The sequence below is a fragment of the Heterodontus francisci genome, unplaced genomic scaffold (assembly GCF_036365525.1).
Source record: "Heterodontus francisci isolate sHetFra1 unplaced genomic scaffold, sHetFra1.hap1 HAP1_SCAFFOLD_845, whole genome shotgun sequence".
Taxonomy (NCBI): domain Eukaryota; kingdom Metazoa; phylum Chordata; class Chondrichthyes; order Heterodontiformes; family Heterodontidae; genus Heterodontus; species Heterodontus francisci.
The window spans coordinates 79,434-105,970 of record NW_027141316.1 but is presented as its reverse complement, the minus strand read 5'-3'; the positions used below and the strand labels follow the sequence as shown (position 1 = coordinate 105,970).

The following is a 26,537-nucleotide window of genomic DNA, read 5'->3' as shown; positions in this document are numbered from 1 at the left end:
AGCTGTGAGGAGAATGCAGAGAAGCTCCAGTGTGATTTGGACAGGTTGAGTGAGTGGGCAAGTACACGGCAGATGCAGTTTTATCTGAGGAAGGACGTTCTTGCTATGGAGGGAGTGCAGCGAAGGTTCGCCAGACTGATTCCTGGGATGGCAGGACTGACGTATGGAGAGAGATTGGACAAAATCATTAAATATATTCAAGAAAGAGTTAGATATAGTTCTTGGGGCTAAAGGGATCAAGGGATATGGGGAGAAGGCGGGAACAGGGGACTGTGTTTGGACGATCAGCCATGATCGTATTGAATGGCGGAGCAGGCTCGAAGGGCCGAATGGCCTACTCCTGCTCCTATTTTTCTATGTTTCTATGTTGTGAATGCTGTTGTGGAAGGGTGTCCCGATCAGATATTTAGATGCCCTCTTTCTCCCTGCTACTCCCAGAGTGAGCACCACACAGTTGGAGGGTCAGTACTGAGGGAGCGCCGCAGTGTCGGAGGGTCAGTACTGAGGGAGTGCCGCACTGTCGGAGGGTCAGTACTGAGAGAGCGTCGCACTGTCGGGGGGTCAGTACTGAGGGAGTGCCGCACTGTCGGAGGGTCAGTACTGAGAGAGCGTCGCACTGTCGGGGGGTCAGTACTGAGGGAGTGCCGCACTGTTGGAGGGTCAGTGCTGAGGGAGTGTTGCACTGTCGGAGGGTCAGTGCTGAGGGAGTGCCGCATTGTCGAAGGTGCCGTCATACGGATGAGACGCAAAACCAAAAGCACCGTCCTTAAGAAGAACAACAGGAGAATTTTCCTCATGTCCTGCTCCATCCTCCACCCTTAAATCAGCAGATAAAACTTCAGTGGGTTATTATCACAAGGCCGTTTGTGGGATCTTGCTATGCAGAACTTGGTCGCGGTGCTTTCTACATTGCCACAGTGGCTGGACTTCTGACGTGGCTGTGAAGTGAGGTCTTGAAAGGCCTCAGGGAAATGCACATGTCTCTCTCTCTTTCTCTCTCTCTGTCTCATTCTCTCTGTCTCTCTCTCTCGCTCTCATTCTCTCTGTCTCTGTCTCGCTCGCTCTGTCTCTCTCTCTGTCTCTCTCTCTCTGTCTCGCTCGCTCTGTCTCGCTCGCTCTGTCTCTCTCTCTGTCTCGCTCTCTCTGTCTCGCTCTCTCTGTCTCTGTCTCTTTCTGTCTCTCTCTCTCTCTTTCTCGCTCTCTCTGTCTCGCTCTCTCTGTCTCGCTCTCTCTGTCTCTTTCTGTCTCTCTCTCTCTCTTTCTCTCTCTCTCTGTCTCTCTTTCTCTCTCTCTCTGTCTCTCTCTCTCTGTCTCTCTCTCTCTCTCTCTGTCTCGCTCTCTCTCTCTGTCTCGCTCTCTCTCTCTGTCTCACTCTGTCTCTCTCTCTCTCACTGTTTCTCTCTGTCTCTCTCTGTCTCTCTCTGTCTTTCTCTGTCTCTCTCTCTGTCCCTCTCTCTCTTTCTCTCTCTCAGTCCATCACTCTCTCACTCTTCCCTTCCTTCTCCCTCTCCCTCCCTCCCTCTCTCTCTCTCTCTCTATCTTTCAGTGCTTGAGGCTTTTTGCTCGTTAATTCTCTGCTGTGTGGGTCACTGGGGAATGGGGCCAGTTTGAATATCGAGGAACGCCGACGAGGGGACAAAGGAAGCGTGGGGCAGGACGGGCTGAGCACAACTCAGCTGAGCCGAAGTTTCTGCCGGAGGGCAGAGTGCAAAAACTGGGAAGGGGCCCAATAAAAGCAGACAGTTTTATTTTCATATTAAAAAAAATAAACTGTTTCCAACAGGAGCCAACAACCAGGGGGATTTCAGTCAGCTTCGTAAACATGTCTCTCAAGATTAATTACTCAGCTCCAACTGGTGCGAGTTGGGCAAGAGCTGAGGGCGGGGAGGGAAGGAAGTGAGAGAACTGGGAGACGTGGGAGGCAGACAGAGGTTAGGTCCTGCGGCCGACCCGGAGTTCGGTGACTCCGTACTCTGTTTACGTTGCGCTGCTCTGTGTGTGTGTGTTCCTCTCTCTCTCTGCGATTCCATGCCCGACCTGCTCTTGCTGACCGATCATGAGGTAGGTTGGGGGCTCGGACTTGAGAGACCTGGCGCTCCGTTGGCCGGCACCCTGGCTGCAGTCTCCCACGGGCTCCTGAACTGCAGGCTGAGGCCTAATGGCCCCTCTCCACGCCGCCCCCCCCCCCCCCCTCCCCCCCACCCTCGTTGGCCGCTTTCTCCTGGGCGAGGCCTGGAAACCTGGGCCCAATTCCCGCCCAGGAGAGAGAGAGTTAGGCCCGGCCTATCGATAGCGTTGGCTGTCTGAAAGAGAGAGAGAGAGTGAGAGATAGGGACAGGCCTTGACACTAGCGGCCTGACGCTGGCACGAGAGGGAAAGAGGTCAAGCTCCAGGCCGCGGCCATTTTGTGGGCTGGCGGCCATTTTGTGGCCACTTTTTTTTTGACCATTTTCTTGCATGGTTGTGGAGTTTGTTCCTTGGCGCTGTGGCAACACCGGACCAAAGGATATCTGTTGGCTCTTTGGTAGCGCCATTGAGGGGCAGGGGTTTGGGGGGACCATCTTGCTACACCGCAAAAGCTCGCCAAGCGACCGATCGCACGGGGCCTAGGCGTCAAGCACAGGGGCGGCCTGCTGTTGGCTGGGTTCCCTCTCCCGCGCTCATGGCTCTCCCCCAGTGATCGTAAACACAGCCACCCCTCTCTGCTCTCCCGCCCAGGCTCCTGGCTCTGTCGCTTGCTGTGCTCTGTGTCTCCTCCACGTTCCTGTCGCCCACCATCCGCTCAGACGCACCAGCTCCCCGTGACGTCCAAACCCCCACCGAGCCCCGGGTCACGAAGCCGGAGGCCGCAGGGGCAGCCGAGACTGCGGACGACAGGCCAAGGAATGGAAGTTCTGGAAGTCAAGGTAATTCCTGCCCCTCAAACTCATTCTCTGTCTCTCTCCCTGTCACTCTCTTTCTCTGTCCCCCCTCTCTCTTCTCTAACTCTTGCTTCCTCCTTCTCTTCCTCACTCCCCGACTTTCTGTCACATTTGACGCTCTCCCTGTCTCTCCCTATCACTCCCTCCCTCAAACTGTGGGGAATCATCAGGCTAAATGTAATTGTCGGATTAATGTACACAGTATAAGAGTACACAGAGGGAATGAGTATACAATAGATTCTATGGGCTAGAAATTCATCGCGGTTGGTGGTGCTAAATGGGAATTATCCAATCTCTCTGTCTCTCTCCGTCCATCTCGCTCTCTCTCCGTCCATCTCTCTCTCTCGCTCTGTCTCTCTCATTCTCTCTCTCTCCCCCTACAACACCTACTGACCCCCGTTCTCCGTCTCCGCCCCCCCTCCCCCCTTTGCAGTTTGCGGACGACCTCCAAACCCGGTGATGGGAGTGCAGAGGATCTTGGGCGGCGACCCAGCGGAGGAAGGCAACTTCCCCTGGCATGTGCTGGTTATGGCGCTGGGCCGGGCCAGGGCTGGGGGCACGCTGATCGGAGGGGGCTGGGTGCTGACGGCCGCCCACACCCTGTACCCCAAGGGCGCACCCCGGAGGGAGCTGGCCCGCCTCCGCAATGTCACCCGGGTCTGGGCGGGCCAGAGAGGCACCAGCCTGCAGGCGGTCCGAGCGGGGCGCCCCCGGGAGATCGAGGCGATCGTGGTGCACCCGGGCTTCAGGGAAGAGGTCCACGACTTTGACAACGACATCGCCCTGATCAAGCTGCGGCCAAGCGTGGAGGAGAAGGGGGGGGAGGGGGAATTAATGCCCGCCTGCTTGCCTGCCCATGCCCGCGGTCAGGGTCATGCCAATGGGGCACTTTACCAGCCAGGAAAAGTGGGCTACGTGGCCGGCTGGGGGATTGAGGATGGCTTCTTCCTGCGAGACCGTCTGCGCTATGCGCTGCTGCCCTTGGTCGACCAGCCCCGGTGCCGTCAGGCTTTCCAGAGGGCCAGGATCGGGAGGCGCCGTCCACCAGTCACCGGCAACATGTTCTGCGCTGGCGCTCCCGAGGGGGGGAGGGACGCCTGCGCTGGGGACACGGGTGGGGGCTTTCTGGTTCCCGACCAGCGCTCTGGAGCCTGGTACCTTCTGGGCGTCGTCTCCTGGGGCACCGGCTGTGGGCGTCCGGGCCGCTATGGGGTGTACACGCGCGTCTCCAGCTACCTCCACTGGATCAACTCGGTCATTGCTGCACACTCCTAGAATAGGATGCTGCAGGCTAAGTCTAATTTTATTGGATTTATTCGCTGGTAAGATTACAAGGAGATAATGGAATGCCACAAATTATCACAGCCCCCCACCCCAAGGCTGGACCTCATTCCTGCCAGCCACCCCAAATTTTGTGGGAATCCTCATTCCCCCATCCATCCTCCCAACTGTGAGGACTCCTCACCCCCAAATCCCCAAACAGTGGGACTCCTCAACACCCCCCCACCCCCCCTAAACTGTAGGATTCCTCCTCCCCCTCCAAACTGTGGGACTCCCACCATCCAAACTCTGGGACGTCTCATTCCCGATGACAATTCCTCACCCCCAACATGTGACTACTCAGGCTAAATCTAACTGTCGGATTTATTTCCAAAGAATAAGATTAAACAGAGGTACTGCAATGCAACAGATTATTAGCCAGACCATGCTCATCTGATGGGATACAGTGAATCACTTCCAAGTTAATAAAACGATTAACCTCTGTGTCTTTTTCAGAGTTTATCTATGACTGAGAAATGTTGTTGTGTCAATGGGGGGTGGGGGGGCCTGGCCACTGTCTCAATATCGCCCCCACTGGCGGTATTGTGTCAAATTCTGAGTGCTAGGGAGAACTTGCTACGCCCCGTCTCTTTTTCCAATAGCGGCCGTGGGATCTTTTACATCCGCCCGAGAGGGCAGATGGGGGCCCTCGGTTTAGCGTCTCGTCCGAAAGACGGCACCTCCGACAGTGCGGCGCTCCCGCAGGACTGACCCTCCGCCAGTGCGGCGCTCCCTCGGTACGGAGAGCGGCGGTGTGGCCCGGAGGCATTTTGCGCCCTCTTGCGGTCCTGGCAGACGCGATGGGGGTCGCGACCCCCAAAGCGAGTTCCGCCACGCCGACGCCCGCGACTGACATGAGTTGGGCGGCCACCCCCGTGCGCTGAAGCGAAGGTTTTATTTCGGGAAACAAACACCCCCCGGAGGGGGGGGGAGGGGGGGGGGGGTGAGGGGTGAAAGGTCAGTGCCTGACTTAGCCTCATTCCGTCCTCCCCACTCCCGACGAGTCCCGACATGGGGTCCACACAACACCAACCCACCCCCCACAACCGCGCGCTCCAAACCGTTTCGCAACAAAAACATTTTTTTAACATTCAAACGCGGAACACAAGAAACAACGAGAGAGAAAAATGAGCGCCAAACTTCACGGCGACCTTTGACCCTAGCTCCCCCACAGTCGCTGTGGGGGTGGTGGGGGGGGGGTTAGGGGGCGAAGTTCACAGGCTGATTGGCGGTTTCTCCGACTTCCGCTTGCAGATCCAGTTGTGCGTCCTGCTGCAGGCGGCGTTGTTCCAGGCCTGGTTCCGGAGAAGGCCGCAGTGCTTAAAGGCCTCCAGCTCGTAGTCGAAGTAACTGTCCGGGAAGTCCCTGCCCCAGAATCTAAGGGGGAGGGAAGAGGGAGGAAAAGAGGGCCGTTAGGCGGTTGGAGAGGGGGGGTGCGGGGGCAGCCACGGCGGAACGGACAGCGAGAATTCCGACGCCTGCTTGAACAGGGAGCAATGCCACGGGCGGTCCCGGTGGGGGGGGGGGGTCGTTGGGGGCACGCTGCCGCCTGCAAGGGATTCACACACGCCACCCCGACTCGGAAATCGATCGGGCGCCCCCTTGCTGTTGCCCGGGTGGAAGTCCTGGAATGCCTCACCCATGACAGCGCTGCGGGGGTAGCAAATTCCAATGGGCGTAGGCGAATCTCCGAAATGACTGCCCCGCCCTCTGAATCGGGGTGAACTTGGGGCCCCGGCTATATGACAACAACTCACGTCAGATCATCCTCGAGGTAGGTTCCATCAACCCACTTCCACGTTGACTCCAGTGCGGCTTCAGTTAATCCAATCCAGTATACCTTCTGCACATCATATTTCGCGACAAATTTCTGAGGATGAGGACAGGTTAAATCAGTGAGTAACGTTCCCTCTACACTGTTCCCCTATCAAACACTCCCAAGGCAGGTACAGCACGGGGGTTAAATACAGAGTAAAGATCCCTCTACACTGTTCCCCTATCAAACACTCCCAAGACAGGTACAGCATGGGGGTTACATACAGAGTAAAGATCCCTCTACACTGTCCCCCTATCAAACACTCCCAGGACAGGTACAGCAGACAGTTAAGAGGGAGGGACGTCCAGATTTCTGCTCCCCTTTGCGTGAGGGAGCGCCTCCTGACATCACCCCTGAATGGCCCAGCTCGAATTCCGATATCACCGCCTCCGGACTACCCCCTCTCTCACCGCCACGCCCCCAATCCCCCGAAAAGTGAAAAAGAAAAACTGCTTCGCTCTCCACCCTCCCCGACCGGGAACCCTTCGATTCTTGATCGGACTGCTGCCTCGACTCTCGACCGCTGAGCGACGGGGGGGGGTGCGATCATGCCCTGTGCAAAAAAACCCACCCCCCCCCCCCCCCCCCGCAACTGCAGCCCACTTACCTGCTCCACCTTGCTGCGGATGACCAGTAGCTCGGAGCCCTGTGAGATGCAGTTCTGTCGGCTCGCCTCCCAGTTCAGGATTTCTGTCGAGAAGTAGTAACAGTTGCCCCCGTAAGGAGTCCAATATCTGTGGCACAGTTCGCTGGTGCAGTCTTAGGGAGGGGCAGAGGTGGTGCCAGGGAGAGATAGGGGAGTGTGGGGGGGGAGAGGAGGGGGAATAAAATGGCGAGATGCCGGTTATAAAAAAATACACTCCAGGTCCTCGGGTGTTAGACGGAGTCTACATTAGGGTAAATTACGATACGAGAACACGCACAGACCCCACGCAGGAGACCCCACCCCCGAATCTGCCACCCCTACCCGCACCAACCCAGGAACGGCTGCGCCCGCAGGGACGTCCGCCTGCCGTGCCGGGGCGCGGGCAAAGGGGGGCCGCCCGCGTACTCACTGATGAATCGGCAGAAGGCGGTCAGCCAGTGCAGAAAGACATCCTCGTACTTGGCGCACTTCCCCTCGTACAGTTCCGCGTCCAGCGCGTGTTTCAGCCCGCTGGACTTGTCCACCAGGTCTTGCAACATCAGCTTCTGCCCGCTGATGGCTTTCTCCGTCTCGGCCTCTGCAGATGATCAGATTGGGCAGGTCAGAGGGAGCGCGGCACTGTCGGGGGGTCAGTACTGAGGGAGTGCCGCGCAGTCGGAGGGTCAGTACTGAGAGTGCGCCGCGCTGTCGGAGGGTCAGTACTGAGGGAGCGCCGCGCTGTCGGAGGGTCAGTACTGAGGGAGCGCCGCGCAGTCGGAGGGTCAGTACCGAGGGAGCGCCGCGCTGTTGGGGGGTCAGTACCGAGGGAGCGCCGCGCTGTTGGGGGGTCAGTACCGAGGGAGCGCCGCACTGTTGGAGGGTCAGTACTGAGGGAGAACCGCACTGTCGGAGGGTCAGTACTGAGGGAGCGCCGCGCAGTCGGAGGGTCAGTACTGAGGGAGTGCCGCGCTGTCGGAGGGTCAGTACTGAGGGAGCGCCGCGCTGTCGGAGGGTCAGTACTGAGGGAGCGCCGCGCTGTCGGAGGGTCAGTACTGAGGGAGCGCCGCGCTGTCGGAGGGTCAGTACCGAGGGAGCGCCGCGCTGTTGGGGGGTCAGTACCGAGGGAGCGCCGCACTGTTGGAGGGTCAGTACCGAGGGAGCGCCGCGCCGTCAGATGGTCAGTACTGAGGGAGCGCCGCACTGTCGGAGGATCAGTACTGAGGGAGCGCCGCGCTGTCGGAGGGTCAGTACTGAGGGAGCGCCGCACTGTCGGAGGGTCAGTACGGAGGGAGTGCCGCACTGTCGGAGGGTCAGTACGGAGGGAGCACCACGCTGTCGGAGGGTCAGTACTGAGGGAGCGCCGTGCTGTTGGGGGGTCAGGACCAAGGGAGCGCCGCGCTGTTGGGGGGGTCAGTACTGAGGGAGCGCCGCGCTGTCAGAGGATCAGTACCGAGGGAGCGCCGCGCTGTTGAAGGGTCAGTACTGAGGGAGCGCCGCACTGTTGGAGGGTCAGTACCGAGGGAGCGCCGCGCTGTCAGAGGATCAGTACCGAGGGAGCGCCGCGCTGTCGGAGGGTCAGCACCGAGGGAGCGCCGCGCTGTTGGGGCCAGTACCGAGGGAGCGTCGCGCTGTCAGAGGATCAGTACCGAGGGAGCGCCGCGCTGTTGGGGGGTCAGTACCGAGGGAGCGCCGCACTGTCGGAGGATCAGTACTGAGGGAGCGCCGCACTGTTGGAGGGTCAGTACCGAGGGAGCGCCGCGCTGTCAGAGGATCAGTACCGAGGGAGTGCCACGCTGTTGGGGGGTCAGTACTGAGGGAGCGCCGCGCTGTTGGTGGGTCAGTACCGAGGGAGTGCCGCACTGTTGGGGGGGTCAGTACTGAGGGAGCGCCGCACTGTCAGAGGATCAGTACCGAGGGAGTGCCGCGCTGTTGGGGGGTCAGTACTGAGGGAGCGCCGCGCTGTTGGGGGGTCAGTACCGAGGGAGCGCCGCACTGTTGGAGGGTCAGTACCGAGGGAGCGCCGCGCCGTCAGATGGTCAGTACTGAGGGAGCGCCGCACTGTCGGAGGATCAGTACTGAGGGAGCGCCGCGCTGTCGGAGGGTCAGTACTGAGGGAGCGCCGCACTGTCGGAGGGTCAGTACGGAGGGAGTGCCGCACTGTCGGAGGGTCAGTACGGAGGGAGCACCACGCTGTCGGAGGGTCAGTACTGAGGGAGCGCCGTGCTGTTGGGGGGTCAGGACCAAGGGAGCGCCGCGCTGTTGGGGGGGTCAGTACTGAGGGAGCGCCGCGCTGTCAGAGGATCAGTACCGAGGGAGCGCCGCGCTGTTGAAGGGTCAGTACTGAGGGAGCGCCGCACTGTTGGAGGGTCAGTACCGAGGGAGCGCCGCGCTGTCAGAGGATCAGTACCGAGGGAGCGCCGCGCTGTCGGAGGGTCAGCACCGAGGGAGCGCCGCGCTGTTGGGGCCAGTACCGAGGGAGCGTCGCGCTGTCAGAGGATCAGTACCGAGGGAGCGCCGCGCTGTTGGGGGGTCAGTACCGAGGGAGCGCCGCGCTGTCAGAGGATCAGTACCGAGGGAGTGCCACGCTGTTGGGGGGTCAGTACTGAGGGAGCGCCGCGCTGTTGGTGGGTCAGTACCGAGGGAGTGCCGCACTGTTGGGGGGGTCAGTACTGAGGGAGCGCCGCACTGTCAGAGGATCAGTACCGAGGGAGTGCCGCGCTGTTGGGGGGTCAGTACTGAGGGAGCGCCGCACTGTTGGAGGGTCAGTACTGAGGGAGCGCCGCACTGTTGGAGGGTCAGTACCGAGGGAGCGCCGCGCTGTTGGGGGGTCAGTACCGAGGGAGCGCCGCACTGTCGGAGGATCAGGACTGAGGGAGCGCCACGCTGTTGGGGGTTCAGTACCGAGGGAGCGCCGCGCTTTTGGGGTGACAGTACCGAGGGAGCGCCGTGCTGTCGGAGGATCAGTACCGAGGGAGTGCCGCGCTGTTGGGGGGTCAGTACCGAGGGAGCGCCGCGCTGTTGGGGGGGTCAGTACCGAGGGAGTGCCGCGCTGTTGGGGAGTCAGTACCGAGGGAGCGCCGCGCTGTCAGAGGATCAGTACCGAGGGAGCGCCGCGCTGTTGGGGGGTCAGTACCGAGGGAGCGCCGCGCTGTTGGGGGGGTCAGTACCGAGGGAGCGCCGCGCTGTCAGAGGATCAGTACCGAGGGAGTGCCGCGCTGTTGGGGGGGGTCAGTACCGAGGGAGCGCCGCGCTGTCAGAGGATCAGTCCTGATGGAGCGCCACTCTGTCGGAGGGTCAGTACTGAGGGAGTGCCGCACTGTCGGAGGGTCAGTACTGAGGGAGTGCCGCGCTGTCGGAGGGTCAGTACTGAGGGAGTGCCGCACTGTCGGAGGGTCAGTACTGAGGGAGTGCCGCGCTGTTGGGGGGTCAGTACTGAGGGAGCGCCGCGCTGTCGGAGGGTCAGTACCGAGGGAGCGCCGCGCTGTCAGAGGATCAGTACCGAGGGAGTGCCACGCTGTTGGGGGGTCAGTACTGAGGGAGCGCCGCGCTGTTGGTGGGTCAGTACCGAGGGAGCGCCGCACTGTTGGAGGGTCAGTACCGAGGGAGCGGGGCACTGTTGGTGGGTCAGTACCGAGGGAGCGCCGCGCTGTCGAAGGCTCAGTACCGAAGGAGCGCCGCACTGTCGGAGGGTCAGTACCGAGGGAGCGCCGCACTGTTGGAGGGTCAGTACCGAGGGAGCGGGGCACTGTTGGAGGGTCAGTACCGAGGGAACGTGCGCTGTCAGAGGGTCAGTACCGAGGGAGCGCCGCGCAGTCGGAGGGTCAGTACCGAGGGAGTGCCGCGCTGTTGGGGCCAGTACCGAGGGAACGTCGCGCTGTCAGAGGATCAATACCGAGGGAGCGCCGCGCTGTTGGGGGGTCAGTACTGAGGGAGCGCCGCACTGTTGGAGGGTCAGTACCGAGGGAGCGCCGGGCTGTTGGGGGGTCAGTACCGAGGGAGCGCCGCACTGTCGGAGGATCAGTACTGAGGGAGCGCCGCGCTGTTGGGGGGTCAGTACCGAGGGAGCGCCGTGCTGTCGGAGGATCAGTACCGAGGGAGCGCCGCGCTGTTGGAGGGTCAGTACTGAGGGAGCGCCGCGCTGTTGGGGGGTCAGTACCGAGGGAGCGCCGTGCTGTCGGAGGATCAGTACCGAGGGAGTGCCGCGCTGTTGGGGGGTCAGTACCGAGGGAGCGCCGCGCTGTTGGGGGGGTCAGTACCGAGGGAGTGCCGCGCTGTTGGGGAGTCAGTACCGAGGGAGCGCCGCGCTGTCAGAGGATCAGTACCGAGGGAGCGCCGCGCTGTTGGGGGGGTCAGTACCGAGGGAGCGCCGCGCTGTTGGGGGGTCAGTACCGAGGGAGCGCCGCGCTGTTGGGGGGTCAGTACCGAGGGAGCGCCGCGCTGTTGGGGGGGTCAGTACCGAGGGAGTGCCGCGCTGTAGGTGGGTCAGTACCGAGGGAGTGCCGCGCTGTTGGGGGGGTCAGTACCGAGGGAGCGCCGCGCTGTCGGAGGGTCAGTACTGAGGGAGTGCCGCACTGTCGGAGGGTCAGGACTGAGGGAGTGCCGCGCTGTCGGAGGGTCAGTACCGAGGGAGTGCCGCGCTGTTGGGGGGTCAGTACTGAGGGAGCGCCGCGCTGTTGGGGGGTCAGTACTGAGGGTGCGCCGCGCTGTCGGGGGGTCAGTACCGAGGGAGCGCCACGCTGTCGGAGGGTCAGTACAGAGGGAGCGCCGCGCTGTTGGGGGGTCAGTACAGAGGGAGCGCCGCACTGTTGGGGGGTCAGTACCGAGGGAGCGCCGCGCTGTTGGGGGGTCAGTACCGAGGGAGCGCCGCACTGTCGGAGGGTCAGTACGGAGGGAGTGCCGCACTGTCGGAGGGTCAGTACGGAGGGAGCGCCACGCTGTCGGAGGGTCAGTACTGAGGGAGCGCCGTGCTGTTGGGGGGTCAGTACCGAGGGAGCGCCGCGCTGTTGGGGGGGTCAGTACCGAGGGAGAACCGCACTGTCGGAGGGTCAGTACTGAGGGAGAACCGCACTGTCGGAGGGTCAGTACTGAGGGAGCGCCGCGCAGTCGGAGGGTCAGTACTGAGGGAGCGCCGCGCAGTCGGAGGGTCAGTACTGAGGGAGTGCCGCGCTGTCGGAGGGTCAGTACTGAGGGAGCGCCGCGCAGTCGGAGGGTCAGTACTGAGGGAGTGCCGCGCTGTCGGAGGGTCAGTACTGAGGGAGCGCCGCGCTGTCGGAGGGTCAGTACTGAGGGAGCGCCGCGCTGTCGGAGGGTCAGTACTGAGGGAGCGCCGCGCTGTCGGAGGGTCAGTACCGAGGGAGCGCCGCGCTGTTGGGGGGTCAGTACCGAGGGAGCGCCGCACTGTTGGAGGGTCAGTACCGAGGGAGCGCCGCGCCGTCAGATGGTCAGTACTGAGGGAGCGCCGCACTGTCGGAGGATCAGTACTGAGGGAGCGCCGCGCTGTCGGAGGGTCAGTACTGAGGGAGCGCCGCACTGTCGGAGGGTCAGTACGGAGGGAGTGCCGCACTGTCGGAGGGTCAGTACGGAGGGAGCACCACGCTGTCGGAGGGTCAGTACTGAGGGAGCGCCGTGCTGTTGGGGGGTCAGGACCGAGGGAGCGCCGCGCTGTTGGGGGGGTCAGTACTGAGGGAGCGCCGCGCTGTCAGAGGATCAGTACCGAGGGAGCGCCGCGCTGTTGAAGGGTCAGTACTGAGGGAGCGCCGCACTGTTGGAGGGTCAGTACCGAGGGAGCCACGCGCTGTCAGAGGATCAGTACCGAGGGAGCGCCGCGCTGTCGGAGGGTCAGCACCGAGGGAGCGCCGCGCTGTTGGGGCCAGTACCGAGGGAGCGTCGCGCTGTCAGAGGATCAGTACCGAGGGAGCGCCGCGCTGTTGGGGGGTCAGTACCGAGGGAGCGCCGCACTGTCGGAGGATCAGTACTGAGGGAGCGCCGCACTGTTGGAGTGTCAGTACCGAGGGAGCGCCGCGCTGTCAGAGGATCAGTACCGAGGGAGTGCCACGCTGTTGGGGGGTCAGTACTGAGGGAGCGCCGCGCTGTTGGTGGGTCAGTACCGAGGGAGTGCCGCACTGTTGGGGGGGTCAGTACTGAGGGAGCGCCGCACTGTCAGAGGATCAGTACCGAGGGAGCGCCACGCTGTTGGGGGGTCAGTACTGAGGGAGCGCCGCACTGTTGGAGGGTCAGTACCGAGGGAGCGCCGCACTGTTGGAGGGTCAGTACCGAGGGAGCGCCGCGCTGTTGGGGGGTCAGTACCGAGGGAGCGCCGCACTGTCGGAGGATCAGGACTGAGGGAGCGCCACGCTGTTGGGGGTTCAGTACCGAGGGAGCGCCGCGCTTTTGGGGTGACAGTACCGAGGGAGCGCCGTGCTGTCGGAGGATCAGTACCGAGGGAGTGCCGCGCTGTTGGGGGGTCAGTACCGAGGGAGCGCCGCGCTGTTGGGGGGGTCAGTACCGAGGGAGTGCCGCGCTGTTGGGGAGTCAGTACCGAGAGAGCGCCGCGCTGTCAGAGGATCAGTACCGAGGGAGCGCCACGCTGTTGGGGGGTCAGTACCGAGGGAGCGCCGCGCTGTTGGGGGGGGTCAGTACCGAGGGAGCGCCGCGCTGTCAGAGGATCAGTACCGAGGGAGTGCCGCGCTGTAGGTGGGTCAGTACCGAGGGAGTGCCGCGCTGTTGGGGGGGTCAGTACCGAGGGAGTGCCGCACTGTCGGAGGGTCAGTACTGAGGGAGTGCCGCACTGTCGGAGGGTCAGTACCGAGGGAGTGCCGCGCTGTTGGGGGGTCAGTACTGAGGGAGCGCCGCGCTGTTGGGGGGTCAGTACTGAGGGAGCGCCGCGCTGTCGGAGGGTCAGTACCGAGGGAGCGCCGCGCTGTCAGAGGATCAGTACCGAGGGAGTGCCACGCTGTTGGGGGGTCAGTACTGAGGGAGCGCCGCGCTGTTGGTGGGTCAGTACTGAGGGAGCGCCGCACTGTCAGAGGATCAGTACCGAAGGAGCGCCGCACTGTCGGAGGGTCAGTACCGAGGGAGCGCCGCACTGTTGGAGGGTCAGTACCGAGGGAGCGGGGCACTGTTGGAGGGTCAGTACCGAGGGAACGTGCGCTGTCAGAGGGTCAGTACCGAGGGAGCGCCGCGCAGTCGGAGGGTCAGTACCGAGGGAGTGCCGCGCTGTTGGGGCCAGTACCGAGGGAACGTCGCGCTGTCAGAGGATCAATACCGAGGGAGCGCCGCGCTGTTGGGGGGTCAGTACTGAGGGAGCGCCGCACTGTTGGAGGGTCAGTACCGAGGGAGCGCCGGGCTGTTGGGGGGTCAGTACCGAGGGAGCGCCGTGCTGTCGGAGGATCAGTACCGAGGGAGTGCCGCACTGTTGGAGGGTCAGTACCGAGGGAGCGGGGCACTGTTGGAGGGTCAGTACCGAGGGAACGTGCGCTGTCAGAGGGTCAGTACCGAGGGAGCGCCGCGCAGTCGGAGGGTCAGTACCGAGGGAGTGCCGCGCTGTTGGGGCCAGTACCGAGGGAACGTCGCGCTGTCAGAGGATCAATACCGAGGGAGCGCCGCGCTGTTGGGGGGTCAGTACTGAGGGAGCGCCGCACTGTTGGAGGGTCAGTACCGAGGGAGCGCCGGGCTGTTGGGGGGTCAGTACTGAGGGAGCGCCGCGCTGTTGGGGGGTCAGTACCGAGGGAGCGCCGTGCTGTCGGAGGATCAGTACCGAGGGAGTGCCGCGCTGTTGGGGGGTCAGTACCGAGGGAGCGCCGCGCTGTTGGGGGGGTCAGTACCGAGGGAGCGCCGCGCTGTCAGAGGATCAGTACCGAGGGAGCGCCGCGCTGTTGGGGGGGTCAGTACCGAGGGAGCGCCGCGCTGTTGGGGGGTCAGTACCGAGGGAGCGCCGCGCTGTTGGGGGGTCAGTACCGAGGGAGCGCCGCGCTGTCAGAGGATCAGTACCGAGGGAGTGCCGCGCTGTAGGTGGGTCAGTACCGAGGGAGTGCCGCGCTGTTGGGGGGGTCAGTACCGAGGGAGCGCCGCGCTGTCAGAGGATCAGTCCTGATGGAGCGCCGCTCTGTCGGAGGGTCAGTACTGAGGGAGTGCCGCACTGTCGGAGGGTCAGTACTGAGGGAGTGCCGCGCTGTCGGAGGGTCAGTACCGAGGGAGTGCCGCGCTGTTGGGGGGTCAGTACTGAGGGAGCGCCGCGCTGTTGGGGGGTCAGTACTGAGGGTGCGCCGCGCTGTCGGGGGGTCAGTACCGAGGGAGCGCCACGCTGTCGGAGGGTCAGTACCGAGGGAGCGCCGCGCTGTTGGGGGGTCAGTACCGAGGGAGCGCCGCACTGTTGGGGGGTCAGTACCGAGGGAGCGCCGCGCTGTTGGGGGGTCAGTACCGAGGGTGCGCCGCACTGTCGGAGGGTCAGTACTGAGGGAGCGCCGCACTGTCGGAGGATCAGTACTGAGGGAGCGCCGCGCTGTCGGAGGGTCAGTACGGAGGGAGCGCCACGCTGTCGGAGGGTCAGTACTGAGGGAGCGCCGTGCTGTTGGGGGGTCAGTACCGAGGGAGCGCCGCGCTGTTGGGGGGGTCAGTACCGAGGGAGTGCCGCACTGTTGGGGGGATCAGTACTGAGGGAGCGCCACGCTGTCGGAGGGTCAGTACTGAGGGAGTGCCGCACTGTCGGAGGGTCAGTACGGAGGGAGCGCCACGCTGTCGGAGGGTCAGTACTGAGGGAGCGCCGTGCTGTTGGGGGGTCAGTACCGAGGGAGCGCCACGCTGTCAGAGGATCAGTACCGAGGGAGTGCCGCACTGTTGGGGGGATCAGTACGGAGGGAGTGCCGCACTGTCGGAGGGTCAGTACGGAGGGAGCGCCACGCTGTCGGAGGGTCAGTACTGAGGGAGCGCCGTGCTGTTGGGGGGTCAGTACCGAGGGAGCGCCGCGCTGTCAGAGGATCAGTACCGAGGGAGCGCCGCGCTGTTGGGGGGTCAGTACCGAGGGAGCGCCGCGCTGTTGGGGGGTCAGTACTGAGGGAGCGCCACACTGTTGAAGGGTCAGTACTGAGGGAGCGCCGCACTGTTGGAGGGTCAGTACCGAGGGAGCGCCGCGCTGTTGGGGGGTCAGTACCGAGGGAGCGCCGCGCTGTTGGGGGGTCAGTACCGAGGGAGCGCCGCACTGTTGGAGGGTCAGTACCGAGGGAGCGCCGCGCAGTCGGAGGGTCAGTACCGAGGGAGCGCCGCACTGTCAGAGGATCAGTACCGAGGGAGTGCCGCGCTGTAGGTGGGTCAGTACCGAGGGAGCGCCACACTGTTGGACGGTCAGTACCGAGGGAGCGCCGCGCTGTCGGAGGATCAGTACTGAGGGAGTGCCGCACTGTTGGGGGGATCAGTACTGAGGGAGCGCCGCGCTGTTGGGGGGTCAGTACCGAGGGAGCGCCGCGCTGTCGGAGGATCAGTACTGAGGGAGTGCCGCACTGTTGGGGGGATCAGTACCGAGGGAGCGTCGCGCTGTCAGAGGATCAGTACCGAGGGAGCGCCGCGCTGTTGGGGGGTCAGTACTGAGGGAGCGCCACACTGTTGAAGGGTCAGTACTGAGGGAGCGCCGCACTGTTGGAGGGTCAGTACCGAGGGAGCGCCGCGCTGTCAGATGGTCAGTACTGAGGGAGCGCCGCACTGTCGGAGGATCAGTACTGAGGGAGCGCCACGCTGTTGGGGGTTCAGTACCGAGGGAGCGCCGCGCTGTTGGGGGGTCAGTACCGAGGGAGCGCCGTTCTGTCGGAGGATCAGTACCGAGTGAGTGCCGCGCTGTTGGGGGGTCAGTACCGAGGGAGCGCCGCGCTGTTGGGGGGGTCAGTACCGAGGGAGCGCCGTGCTGTTGGGGAGTCAGTACCGAGGGAGTGCCGCGCTGTTGGGGAGTCAGTACCGAGGGAGCGCCGCGCTGTTGGGGGGGTCAGTACCGAGGGAGCGCCGCGCTGTCAGAGGATCAGTACCGAGGGAGCGCCGCGCTGTAGGTGGGTCAGTACCGAGGGAGTGCCGCGCTGTTGGGGGGGTCAGTACCGAGGGAGCGCCGCGCTGTTGGGGAGTCAGTACCGAGGGAGCGCCGCGCTGTCAGAGGATCAGTACCGAGGGAGTGCCGCGCTGTAGGTGGGTCAGTACCGAGGGAGCGCCGCGCTGTTGGGGAGTCAGTACCGAGGGAGCGCCGCGCTGTCAGAGGATCAGTACCGAGGGAGTGCCGCGCTGTTGGGGGGGTCAGTACCGAGGGAGCGCCGCGCTGTCAGAGGATCAGTCCTGATGGAGCGCCACTCTGTCGGAGGGTCAGTACTGAGGGAGTGCCGCACTGTCGGAGGGTCAGTACTGAGGGAGTGCCGCGCTGTCGGAGGGTCAGTACCGAGGGAGTGCCGCGCTGTTGGGGGGTCAGTACTGAGGGAGCGCCGCGCTGTTGGGGGGTCAGTACCGAGTGAGTGCCACGCTGTTGGGGGGTCAGTACCGAGGGAGTGTCGCACTGTTGGGGGGGTCAGTACTGAGGGAGTGCCGCACTGTCAGAGGATCAGTACCGAGGGAGCGCCGCACTGTTGGGGGGGTCAGTACCGAGGGAGTGTCGCACTGTTGGGGGGGTCAGTACTGAGGGAGCGCCGCACTGTCAGAGGATCAGTACCGAAGGAGCGCCGCGCTGTTGGAGGGTCAGTACCGAGGGAGCGCCGCACTGTTGGAGGGTCAGTACCGAGGGAGCGCCGCACTGTTGGAGGGTCAGTACCGAGGGAACGTGCGCTGTCAGAGGATCAGTACCGAGGGAGCGCCGCACTGTTGGGGGGGTCAGTACTGAGGGAGCGCCGCGCTGTCGGAGGGTCAGTACCGAGGGAGCGCCGCACTGTCGGAGGGTCAGTACTGAGGGAGTGCCGCACTGTTGGAGGGTCAGTACCGAGGGAGCGCCGCACTGTCAGAGGATCAGTACCGAAGGAGCGCCGCACTGTTGGAGGGTCAGTACCGAGGGAGTGCCGCGCTGTTGGAGGGTCAGTACCGAGGGAGCGCCGCACTGTTGGAGGGTCAGTACCGAGGGAACGTGCGCTGTCAGAGGATCAGTACCGAAGGAGCGCCGCACTGTTGGAGGGTCAGTACCGAGGGAGCGCCGCACTGTTGGAGGGTCAGTACCGAGGGAGCGCCGCGCTGTTGGGGGTGTCAGTACTGAGGGAGCGCCGCACTGTTGGAGGGTCAGTACCGAGGGAGCGCCGCGCTGTTGGGGGTGTCAGTACTGAGGGAGCGCCGCACTGTCAGAGGATCAGGACCGAAGGAGCGCCGCACTGTTGGAGGGTCAGTACCGAGGGAGCGCCGCACTGTCGGAGGGTCAGTACCGAGGGAGCGCCGCACTGTTGGAGGGTCAGTACCGAGGGAGCGCCGCACTGTTGGAGGGTCAGTACCGAGGGAACGTGCGCTGTCAGAGGATCAGTACCGAGGGAGCGCCGCGCTGTTGGGGGGGTCAGTACCGAGGGAGCGCCGCACTGTTGGAGGGTCAGTACCGAGGGAACGTGCGCTGTCAGAGGATCAGTACCGAGGGAGCGCCGCACTGTTGGGGGGGTCAGTACCGAGGGAGCGCCGCACTGTTGGAGGGTCAGTACCGAGGGAACGTGCGCTGTCAGAGGATCAGTACCGAGGGAGCGCCGCACTGTTGGAGGGTCAGTACCGAGGGAACGCCGCACTGTTGGAGGGTCAGTACCGAGGGAGCGCCGCACTGTTGGAGGGTCAGTACCGAGGGAACGTGCGCTGTCAGAGGATCAGTACCGAGGGAGCGCCGCGCAGTCGGAGGGTCAGTACCGAGGGAGCGCTGCGCTGTTGGGGCCAGCACCGAGGGAACGTCGCGCTGTCAGAGGATCAGTACCGAGGGAGCGCCGCGCTGTTGGGGGGTCAGTACTGAGGGAGCGCCGCGCTGTTGGGGGGTCAGTACCGAGGGAGCGCCGCGCTGTTGGGGGGTCAGTACCGAGGGAGCGCCGCACTGTCAGAGGATCAGTACCGAGGGAGCGCCGCACTGTCGGAGGATCAGGACTGAGGGAGCGCCGCGCTGTTGGGGGGTCAGTACCGAGGGAGCGCCGCACTGTCGGAGGATCAGTACCGAGGGAGCGCCGCGCTGTTGGGGGGTCAGTACCGAGGGAGCGCCGTGCTGTCGGAGGATCAGTACCGAGGGAGCGCCGCGCTGTTGGGGGGGTCAGTACTGAGGGAGCGCCGCGCTGTCGGAGGATCAGTACCAAGGGAGTGCCGCGCTGTTGGGGGTTCAGTACCGAGGGAGTGCCGCGCTGTTGGGGAGTCAGTACCGAGGGAGCGCCGCGCTGTCAGAGGATCAGTACCGAGGGAGCGCCGCGCTGTTGGGGGGGTCAGTACCGAGGGAGCGCCGCGCTGTTGGGGGGTCAGTACCGAGGGAGCGCCGCGCTGTCAGAGGATCAGTACCGAGGGAGTGCCGCGCTGTAGGTGGGTCAGTACCGAGGGAGCGCCGCGCTGTTGGGGGGGTCAGTACCGAGGGAGCGCCGCGCTGTCAGAGGATCAGTCCTGATGGAGCGCCGCTCTGTCGGAGGGTCAGTACTGAGGGAGTGCCGCACTGTCGGAGGGTCAGTATTGAGGGAGTGCCGCGCTGTCGGAGGGTCAGTACCGAGGGAGTGCCGCGCTGTTGGGGGGTCAGTACTGAGGGAGCGCCGCGCTGTTGGGGGGTCAGTACTGAGGGAGCGCCGCGCTGTCGGAGGGTCAGTACCGAGGGAGCGCCGCGCTGTTGGGGGGTCAGTACCGAGGGAGCGCCGCGCTGTTGGGGGGTCAGTACCGAGGGAGTGCCGCACTGTCGGAGGATCAGTACTGAGCGAGCGCCGCGCTGTCGGAGGGTCAGTACTGAGGGAGCGCCGCACTGTCGGTGGGCCAGTACGGAGGGAGTGCTGCACTGTCGAAGGGTCAGTACGGAGGGAGCGCCACGCTGTCGGAGGGTCAGTACTGAGGGAGCGCCGTGCTGTTGGGGGGTCAGTACCGAGGGAGCGCCACGCTGTCAGAGGATCAGTACCGAGGGAGCGCCGCACTGTCGGAGGGTCAGTACTGAGGGAGCGCCGCGCTGTTGAAGGGTCAGTACTGAGGGAGCGCCGCACTGTTGGAGGGTCAGTACCGAGGGAGCGCCGCGCTGTTGGGGGTTCAGTACCGAGGGAGCGCCGCGCTGTTGGGGGGTCAGTACCGAGGGAGCGCCGCAATGTCGGAGGATCAGTACCGAGGGAACGTGCGCTGTCAGAGGATCAGTACCGAGGGAGCGCCGCGCAGTCGGAGGGTCAGTACCGAGGGAGCGCCGCGCTGTTGGGGCCAGTACCGAGGGAGCGTCGCGCTGTCAGAGGATCAGTACCGAGGGAGCGCCGCGCTGTTGGGGGGTCAGTACTGAGGGAGCGCCACACTGTTGAAGGGTCAGTACTGAGGGAGCGCCGCACTGTCGGAGGGTCAGTACCGAGGGAGCGCCGCGCTGTTGGGGGGTCAGTACCGAGGGAGCGCCGCACTGTCAGAGGATCAGTACCGAGGGAGCGCCGCGCAGTCGGAGGGTCAGTACCGAGGGAGCGCCGCGCTGTTGGGGCCAGTACCGAGGGAGCGTCGCGCTGTCAGAGGATCAGTACCGAGGGAGCGCCGCACTGTCGGAGGGTCAGTACCGAGGGAGCGCCGCACTGTCGGAGGATCAGTACTGAGGGAGTGCCGCACTGTCGGAGGATCAGTACTGAGGGAGTGCCGCACTGTCGGAGGATCAGTACTGAGGGAGCGCCGCACTGTCAGAGGATAAGTACCGAGGGAGCGCCGCGCAGTCGGAGGGTCAGTACCGAGGGAGCGCCGCGCTGTTGGGGCCAGTACCGAGGGAGCGTCGCGCTGTCAGAGGATCAGTACCGAGGGAGCGCCGCGCTGTTGGGGGGTCAGTACCGAGGGAGCGCCACACTGTCAGAGGATCAGTACCGAGGGAGCGCCGCGCAGTCGGAGGGTCAGTACCGAGGGAGCGCCGCGCTGTTGGGGCCAGTACCGAGGGAGCGTAGCGCTGTCAGAGGATCAGTACCGAGGGAGCGCCGCGCAGTCGGAGGGTCAGTACCGAGGGAGCGCCGCGCTGTTGGGGCCAGTACCGAGGGAGCGTCGCGCTGTCAGAGGATCAGTACCGAGGGAGCGCCGCGCTGTTGGGGGGTCAGTACTGAGGGAGCGCCGCACTGTTGGAGGGTCAGTACCGAGGGAGCGCCGCGCTGTTGGGGGGTCAGTACCGAGGGAGCGCCGCACTGTCGGAGGATCAGTACTGAGGGAGCGCCGCGCTGTTGGGGGTTCAGTACCGAGGGAGCGCCGCGCTGTTGGGGGGTCAGTACCGAGGGAGCGCCGCACTGTCGGAGGATCAGTACTGAGGGAGCGCCGCGCTGTTGGGGGTTCAGTACCGAGGGAGCGCCGCGCTGTTGGGGGGTCAGTACTGAGGGAGCGCCGTGCTGTCGGAGGATCAGTACCGAGGGAGTGCCGCGCTGTTGGGGGGTCAGTACCGAGGGAGCGCCGCGCTGTTGGGGGGGTCAGTACCGAGGGAGCGCCGCGCTGTCAGAGGATCAGTACCGAGGGAGCGCCGCGCTGTAGGTGGGTCAGTACCGAGGGAGTGCCGCGCTGTTGGGGGGGTCAGTACCGAGGGAGCGCCGCGCTGTCAGAGGATCAGTCCTGATGGAGCGCCGCTCTGTCGGAGGGTCAGTACTGAGGGAGTGCCGCACTGTCGGAGGGTCAGTACTGAGGGAGTGCCGCGCTGTCGGAGGGTCAATACCGAGGGAGTGCCGCGCTGTTGTGGGGTCAGTACTGAGGGAGCACCGCGCTGTTGGGGGGTCAGTACTGAGGGAGCACCGCGCTGTCGGAGGGTCAGTACCGAGGGAGTGCCGCACTGTTGGGGGGGTCAGTACTGAGGGAGCGCCGCACTGTCAGAGGATCAGTACCGAGGGAGTGCCGCGCTGTCAGAGGATCAGTACCGAGGGAGTGCCGCGCTGTTGGGGGGTCAGTACTGAGGGTGCGCCGCACTGTTGGGGGGGTCAGTACTGAGGGAGCGCCGCACTGTCAGAGGATCAGTACCGAGGGAGCGCCGCACTGTCGGAGGGTCAGTACCGAGGGAGCGCCGCACTGTTGGAGGGTCAGTACCGAGGGAGCGCCGCGCTGTCAGAGGATCAGTACCGAGGGAGCGCCGCGCTGTTGGGGGGGTCAGTACCGAGGAAGCGCCGCGCAGTCGGTGGGTCAGTACCGAGGGAGTGCCGCACTGTCGGAGGGTCAGTACCGAGGGAGCGCCGCGCTGTTGGGGGGTCAGTACTGAGGGAGCGCCACACTGTTGAAGGGTCAGTACCGAGGGAGTGCCGCGCTGTAGGTGGGTCAGTACCGAGGGAGCGCCGCGCTGTTGGGGGGTCAGTACCGAGGGAGCGCCGCACGGTCGGAGGATCAGTACTGAGGGAGCGCCGCACTGTTGTAGGGTCAGTACCGAGGGAGCGCCGCGCTGTCAGAGGATCAGTACCGAGGGAGCGCCGCGCAGTCGGAGGGTCAGTAACGAGGGAGCGCCGCGCTGTTGGGGCCAGTACCGAGGGAGCGCCGCACTGTTGGGGCCAGTACCGAGGGAGCGTCGCGCTGTCAGAGGATCAGTACCGAGGGAGCGCCGCGCTGTTGGGGGGTCAGTACTGAGGGAGTGCCACACTGTTGAAGGGTCAGTACTGAGGGAGCGCCGCACTGTTGGAGGGTCAGTACCGAGGGAGCGCCGCGCTGTTGGGGGGTCAGTACCGAGGGAGCGCCGCACTGTCGGAGGATCAGTACTGAGGGAGCGCCGCGCTGTTGGGGGGTCAGTACCGAGGGAGCGCCGCGCTGTTGGGGGGGTCAGTACCGAGGGAGTGCCGCGCTGTTGGGGAGTCAGTACCGAGGGAGCGCCGCGCTGTCAGAGGATCAGTACCGAGGGAGCGCCGCGCTGTTGGGGCCAGTACCGAGGGAGTGCCGCGCTGTTGGGGGTTCAGTACCGAGGGAGCGCCGCACTGTTGGGGGTTCAGTACCGAGGGAGCGCCGCACTGTTGGGGGTTCAGTACCGAGGGAGCGCCGCGCTGTTGGGGGGTCAGTACCGAGGGAGCGCCGTGCTGTCGGAGGATCAGTACCGAGGGAGTGCCGCGCTGTTGGGGGGTCAGTACCGAGGGAGCGCCGCGCTGTTGGGGGGGTCAGTACCGAGGGAGTGCCGCGCTGTTGGGGAGTCAGTACCGAGGGAGCGCCGCGCTGTCAGAGGATCAGTACCGAGGGAGCGCCGCGCTGTTGGGGCCAGTACCGAGGGAGCGTCGCGCTGTCAGAGGATCAGTACCGAGGGAGCGCCGCGCAGTCGGAGGGTCAGTACCGAGGGAGCGCCGCGCTGTTGGGGGGGTCAGTACCGAGGGAGTGCCGCGCTGTTGGGGAGTCAGTACCGAGGGAGCGCCGCGCTGTCAGAGGATCAGTACCGAGGGAGCGCCGCGCTGTTGGGGCCAGTACCGAGGGAGCGTCGCGCTGTCAGAGGATCAGTACCGAGGGAGCGCCGCACTGTCGGAGGATCAGTACCGAGGGAGCGCCGCGCTGTTGGGGGGTCAGTAACGAGGGAGCGCCGCGCTGTTGGGGGGGTCAGTACCGAGGGAGCGCCGCGCTGTCAGAGGATCAGTACCGAGTGAGTGCCACGCTGTTGGGGGGTCAGTACCGAGGGAGCGCCGCGCTGTCAGAGGATCAGTACCGAGGGAGTGCCGCGCTGTAGGTGGGTCAGTACCGAGGGAGTGCCGCGCTGTTGGGGGGGTCAGTACCGAGGGAGCGCCGCGCTGTCAGAGGATCAGTCCTGATGGAGCGCCGCTCTGTCGGAGGGTCAGTACTGAGGGAGTGCCGCACTGTCGGAGGGTCAGTACCGAGGGAGTGCCGCGCTGTTGGGGGGTCAGTACTGAGGGAGCGCCACTCTGTCGGAGGGTCAGTACTGAGGGAGTGCCGCACTGTCGGAGGGTCAGTACTGAGGGAGTGCCGCGCTGTCGGAGGGTCAGTACCGAGGGAGTGCCGCGCTGTTGGGGGGTCAGTACTGAGGGAGCGCCGCGCATTTGGGGGGTCAGTACCGAGTGAGTGCCACGCTGTTGGGGGGTCAGTACTGAAGGTGCGCCGCGCTGTCAGAGGGTCAGTACCGAGGGAGTGCCGCACTGTCGGAGGGTCAGTACCGAGGGAGCGCCGCACTGTCGGAGGGTCAGTACCGAGGGAGCGCCGCGCTGTTGGAGGGTCAGTACCGAGGGAGCGCCGCACTGTCGGAGGGTCAGTACCGAGGGAGCGCCGCACTGTCGGAGGGTCAGTACCGAGGGAGCGCCGCACTGTTGGAGGGTCAGTACCGAGGGAGCGCCGCACTGTCGGAGGGTCAGTACCGAGGGAGCGCCGCACTGTTGGAGGGTCAGTACCGAGGGAGCGCCGCACTGTTGGGGGGGTCAGTACTGAGGGAGCGCCGCACTGTCAGAGGATCAGTACCGAGGGAGCGCCGCACTGTCGGAGGGTCAGTACCGAGGGAGCGCCGCACTGTTGGAGGGTCAGTACCGAGGGAGCGCCGCACTGTTGGAGGGTCAGTACCGAGGGAGCGCCGCACTGTCGGAGGGTCAGTACCGAGGGAGCGCCGCACTGTTGGAGGGTCAGTACCGAGGGAGCGCCGCACTGTTGGGGGGGTCAGTACTGAGGGAGCGCCGCACTGTCGGAGGGTCAGTACCGAAGGAGCGCCGCACTGTTGGAGGGTCAGTACCGAGGGAGCGCCGCACTGTTGGAGGGTCAGTACCGAGGGAACGTGCGCTGTCAGAGGATCAGTACCGAGGGAGCGCCGCGCAGTCGGAGGGTCAGTACCGAGGGAGCGCCGCGCTGTTGGGGCCAGCACCGAGGGAACGTCGCGCTGTCAGAGGATCAGTACCGAGGGAGCGCCGCGCTGTTGGGGCCAGCACCGAGGGAACGTCGCGCTGTCAGAGGATCAGTACCGAGTGAGTGCCGCGCTGTTGGGGGGTCAGTACCGAGGGAGCGCCGCGCTGTCGGAGGGTCAGTACCGAGGGAGCGCCGCACTGTCGGAGGATCAGGACTGAGGGAGCGCCGCGCTGTTGGGGGGTCAGTACCGAGGGAGCGCCGCACTGTCGGAGGATCAGTACCGAGGGAGCGCCGCGCTGTTGGGGGGTCAGTACCGAGGGAGCGCCGTGCTGTCGGAGGATCAGTACCGAGGGAGCGCCGCGCTGTTGGGGGGGTCAGTACTGAGGGAGCGCCGTGCTGTCGGAGGATCAGTACCGAGGGAGTGCCGCGCTGTTGGGGGGTCAGTACCAAGGGAGCGCCGCGCTGTTGGGGGGGTCAGTACCGAGGGAGTGCCGCGCTGTTGGGGAGTCAGTACCGAGGGAGCGCCGCGCTGTCAGAGGATCAGTACCGAGGGAGCGCCGCGCTGTTGGGGGGGTCAGTACCGAGGGAGCGCCGCGCTGTTGGGGGGTCAGTACCGAGGGAGCGCCGCGCTGTCAGAGGATCAGTACCGAGGGAGTGCCGCGCTGTAGGTGGGTCAGTACCGAGGGAGTGCCGCGCTGTTGGGGGGGTCAGTACCGAGGGAGCGCCGCGCTGTCAGAGGATCAGTCCTGATGGAGCGCCGCTCTGTCGGAGGGTCAGTACTGAGGGAGCGCCGCTCTGTCGGAGGGTCAGTACTGAGGGAGTGCCGCACTGTCGGAGGGTCAGTATTGAGGGAGTGCCGCGCTGTCGGAGGGTCAGTACCGAGGGAGTGCCGCGCTGTTGGGGGGTCAGTACTGAGGGAGCACCGCGCTGTTGGGGGGTCAGTACTGAGGGAGCGCCGCGCTGTCGGAGGGTCAGTACCGAGGGAGCGCCGCGCTGTTGGGGGGTCAGTACCGAGGGAGCGCCGCGCTGTTGGGGGGTCAGTACAGAGGGAGTGCCGCACTGTCGGAGGATCAGTACTGAGCGAGCGCCGCGCTGTCGGAGGGTCAGTACTGAGGGAGCGCCGCACTGTCGGAGGGCCAGTACGGAGGGAGTGCTGCACTGTCGAAGGGTCAGTACGGAGGGAGCGCCACGCTGTCGGAGGGTCAGTACTGAGGGAGCGCCGTGCTGTTGGGGGGTTAGTACCGAGGGAGCGCCGCGCTGTTGGGGGGGTCAGTACTGAGGGAGCGCCGCGCTGTCAGAGGATCAGTACCGAGGGAGCGCCGCACTGTCGGAGGGTCAGTACTGAGGGAGCGCCGCACTGTTGGAGGGTCAGTACCGAGGGAGCGCCGCGCTGTCAGAGGATCAGTACCGAGGGAGCGCCGCGCAGTCGGAGGGTCAGTACAGAGGGAGCGCCGCGCTGTTGGGGCCAGTACCGAGGGAGCGTCGCGCTGTCAGAGGATCAGTACCGAGGGAGCGCCGCGCTGTTGGGGGGTCAGTACTGAGGGAGCGCCACACTGTTGAAGGGTCAGTACTGAGGGAGCGCCGCACTGTTGGAGGGTCAGTACCGAGGGAGCTCCGCGCTGTTGGGGGGTCAGTACCGAGGGAGCGCCGCACTGTCGGAGGATCAGTACTGAGGGAGCGCCGCGCTGTTGGGGGGTCAGTACCGAGGGAGCGCCGTGCTGTCGGAGGATCAGTACCGAGGGAGTGCCGCGCTGTTGGGGGGTCAGTACCGAGGGAGCGCCGCGCTGTTGGGGGGGTCGGTACCGAGGGAGTGCCGCGCTGTTGGGGAGTCAGTACCGAGGGAGCGCCGCGCTGTCAGAGGATCAGTACCGAGGGAGCGCCGCGCTGTTGGGGCCAGTACCGAGGGAGCGTCGCGCTGTCAGAGGATCAGTACCGAGGGAGCGCCGCGCAGTCGGAGGGTCAGTACCGAGGGAGCGCCGCGCTG

General features: G+C 64.9%; 2 protein-coding genes across 3 annotated transcripts in view; one reads left to right on the top strand and one right to left on the bottom strand.

Moving 5' to 3' along the window:
- Window positions 1-1,888: 1,888 nt before the first annotated feature.
- Window positions 1,889-4,685, top strand: LOC137362767 (complement C1r-A subcomponent-like). The gene is made up of 3 exons (XM_068027013.1): window positions 1,889-2,061; window positions 2,719-2,906; window positions 3,355-4,685. Exons 1-3 carry the CDS (start codon window positions 2,057-2,059, stop codon window positions 4,194-4,196), a joined length of 1,035 nt encoding a protein of 344 aa, XP_067883114.1. The 5' UTR covers window positions 1,889-2,056; the 3' UTR covers window positions 4,197-4,685.
- Window positions 4,548-26,537, bottom strand: part of LOC137362766 (C-type lectin domain family 4 member E-like) — a 71,660-nt gene continuing 49,670 nt past the window's right edge. For both annotated transcript variants that reach the window (XM_068027011.1, XM_068027012.1), the window contains 4 exons: window positions 7,113-7,280; window positions 6,665-6,816; window positions 5,999-6,111; window positions 4,548-5,618 (listed from right to left, as the gene is read on the bottom strand). In XM_068027011.1, coding sequence (XP_067883112.1) covers window positions 5,456-5,618; window positions 5,999-6,111; window positions 6,665-6,816; window positions 7,113-7,280 — 596 coding nt within the window. In that variant the 3' untranslated portion in view covers window positions 4,548-5,455. The remainder of the gene's footprint in view (window positions 5,619-5,998; window positions 6,112-6,664; window positions 6,817-7,112; window positions 7,281-26,537) is intronic.

Coding starts and splice junctions, on each gene's coding strand:
- LOC137362767 (XM_068027013.1), top strand. Junction 2,907..3,354: donor TGGAAGTTCTGGAAGTCAAG/GTAATTCCTGCC, acceptor CCCCCTTTGCAG/TTTGCGGACGACCTCCAAAC.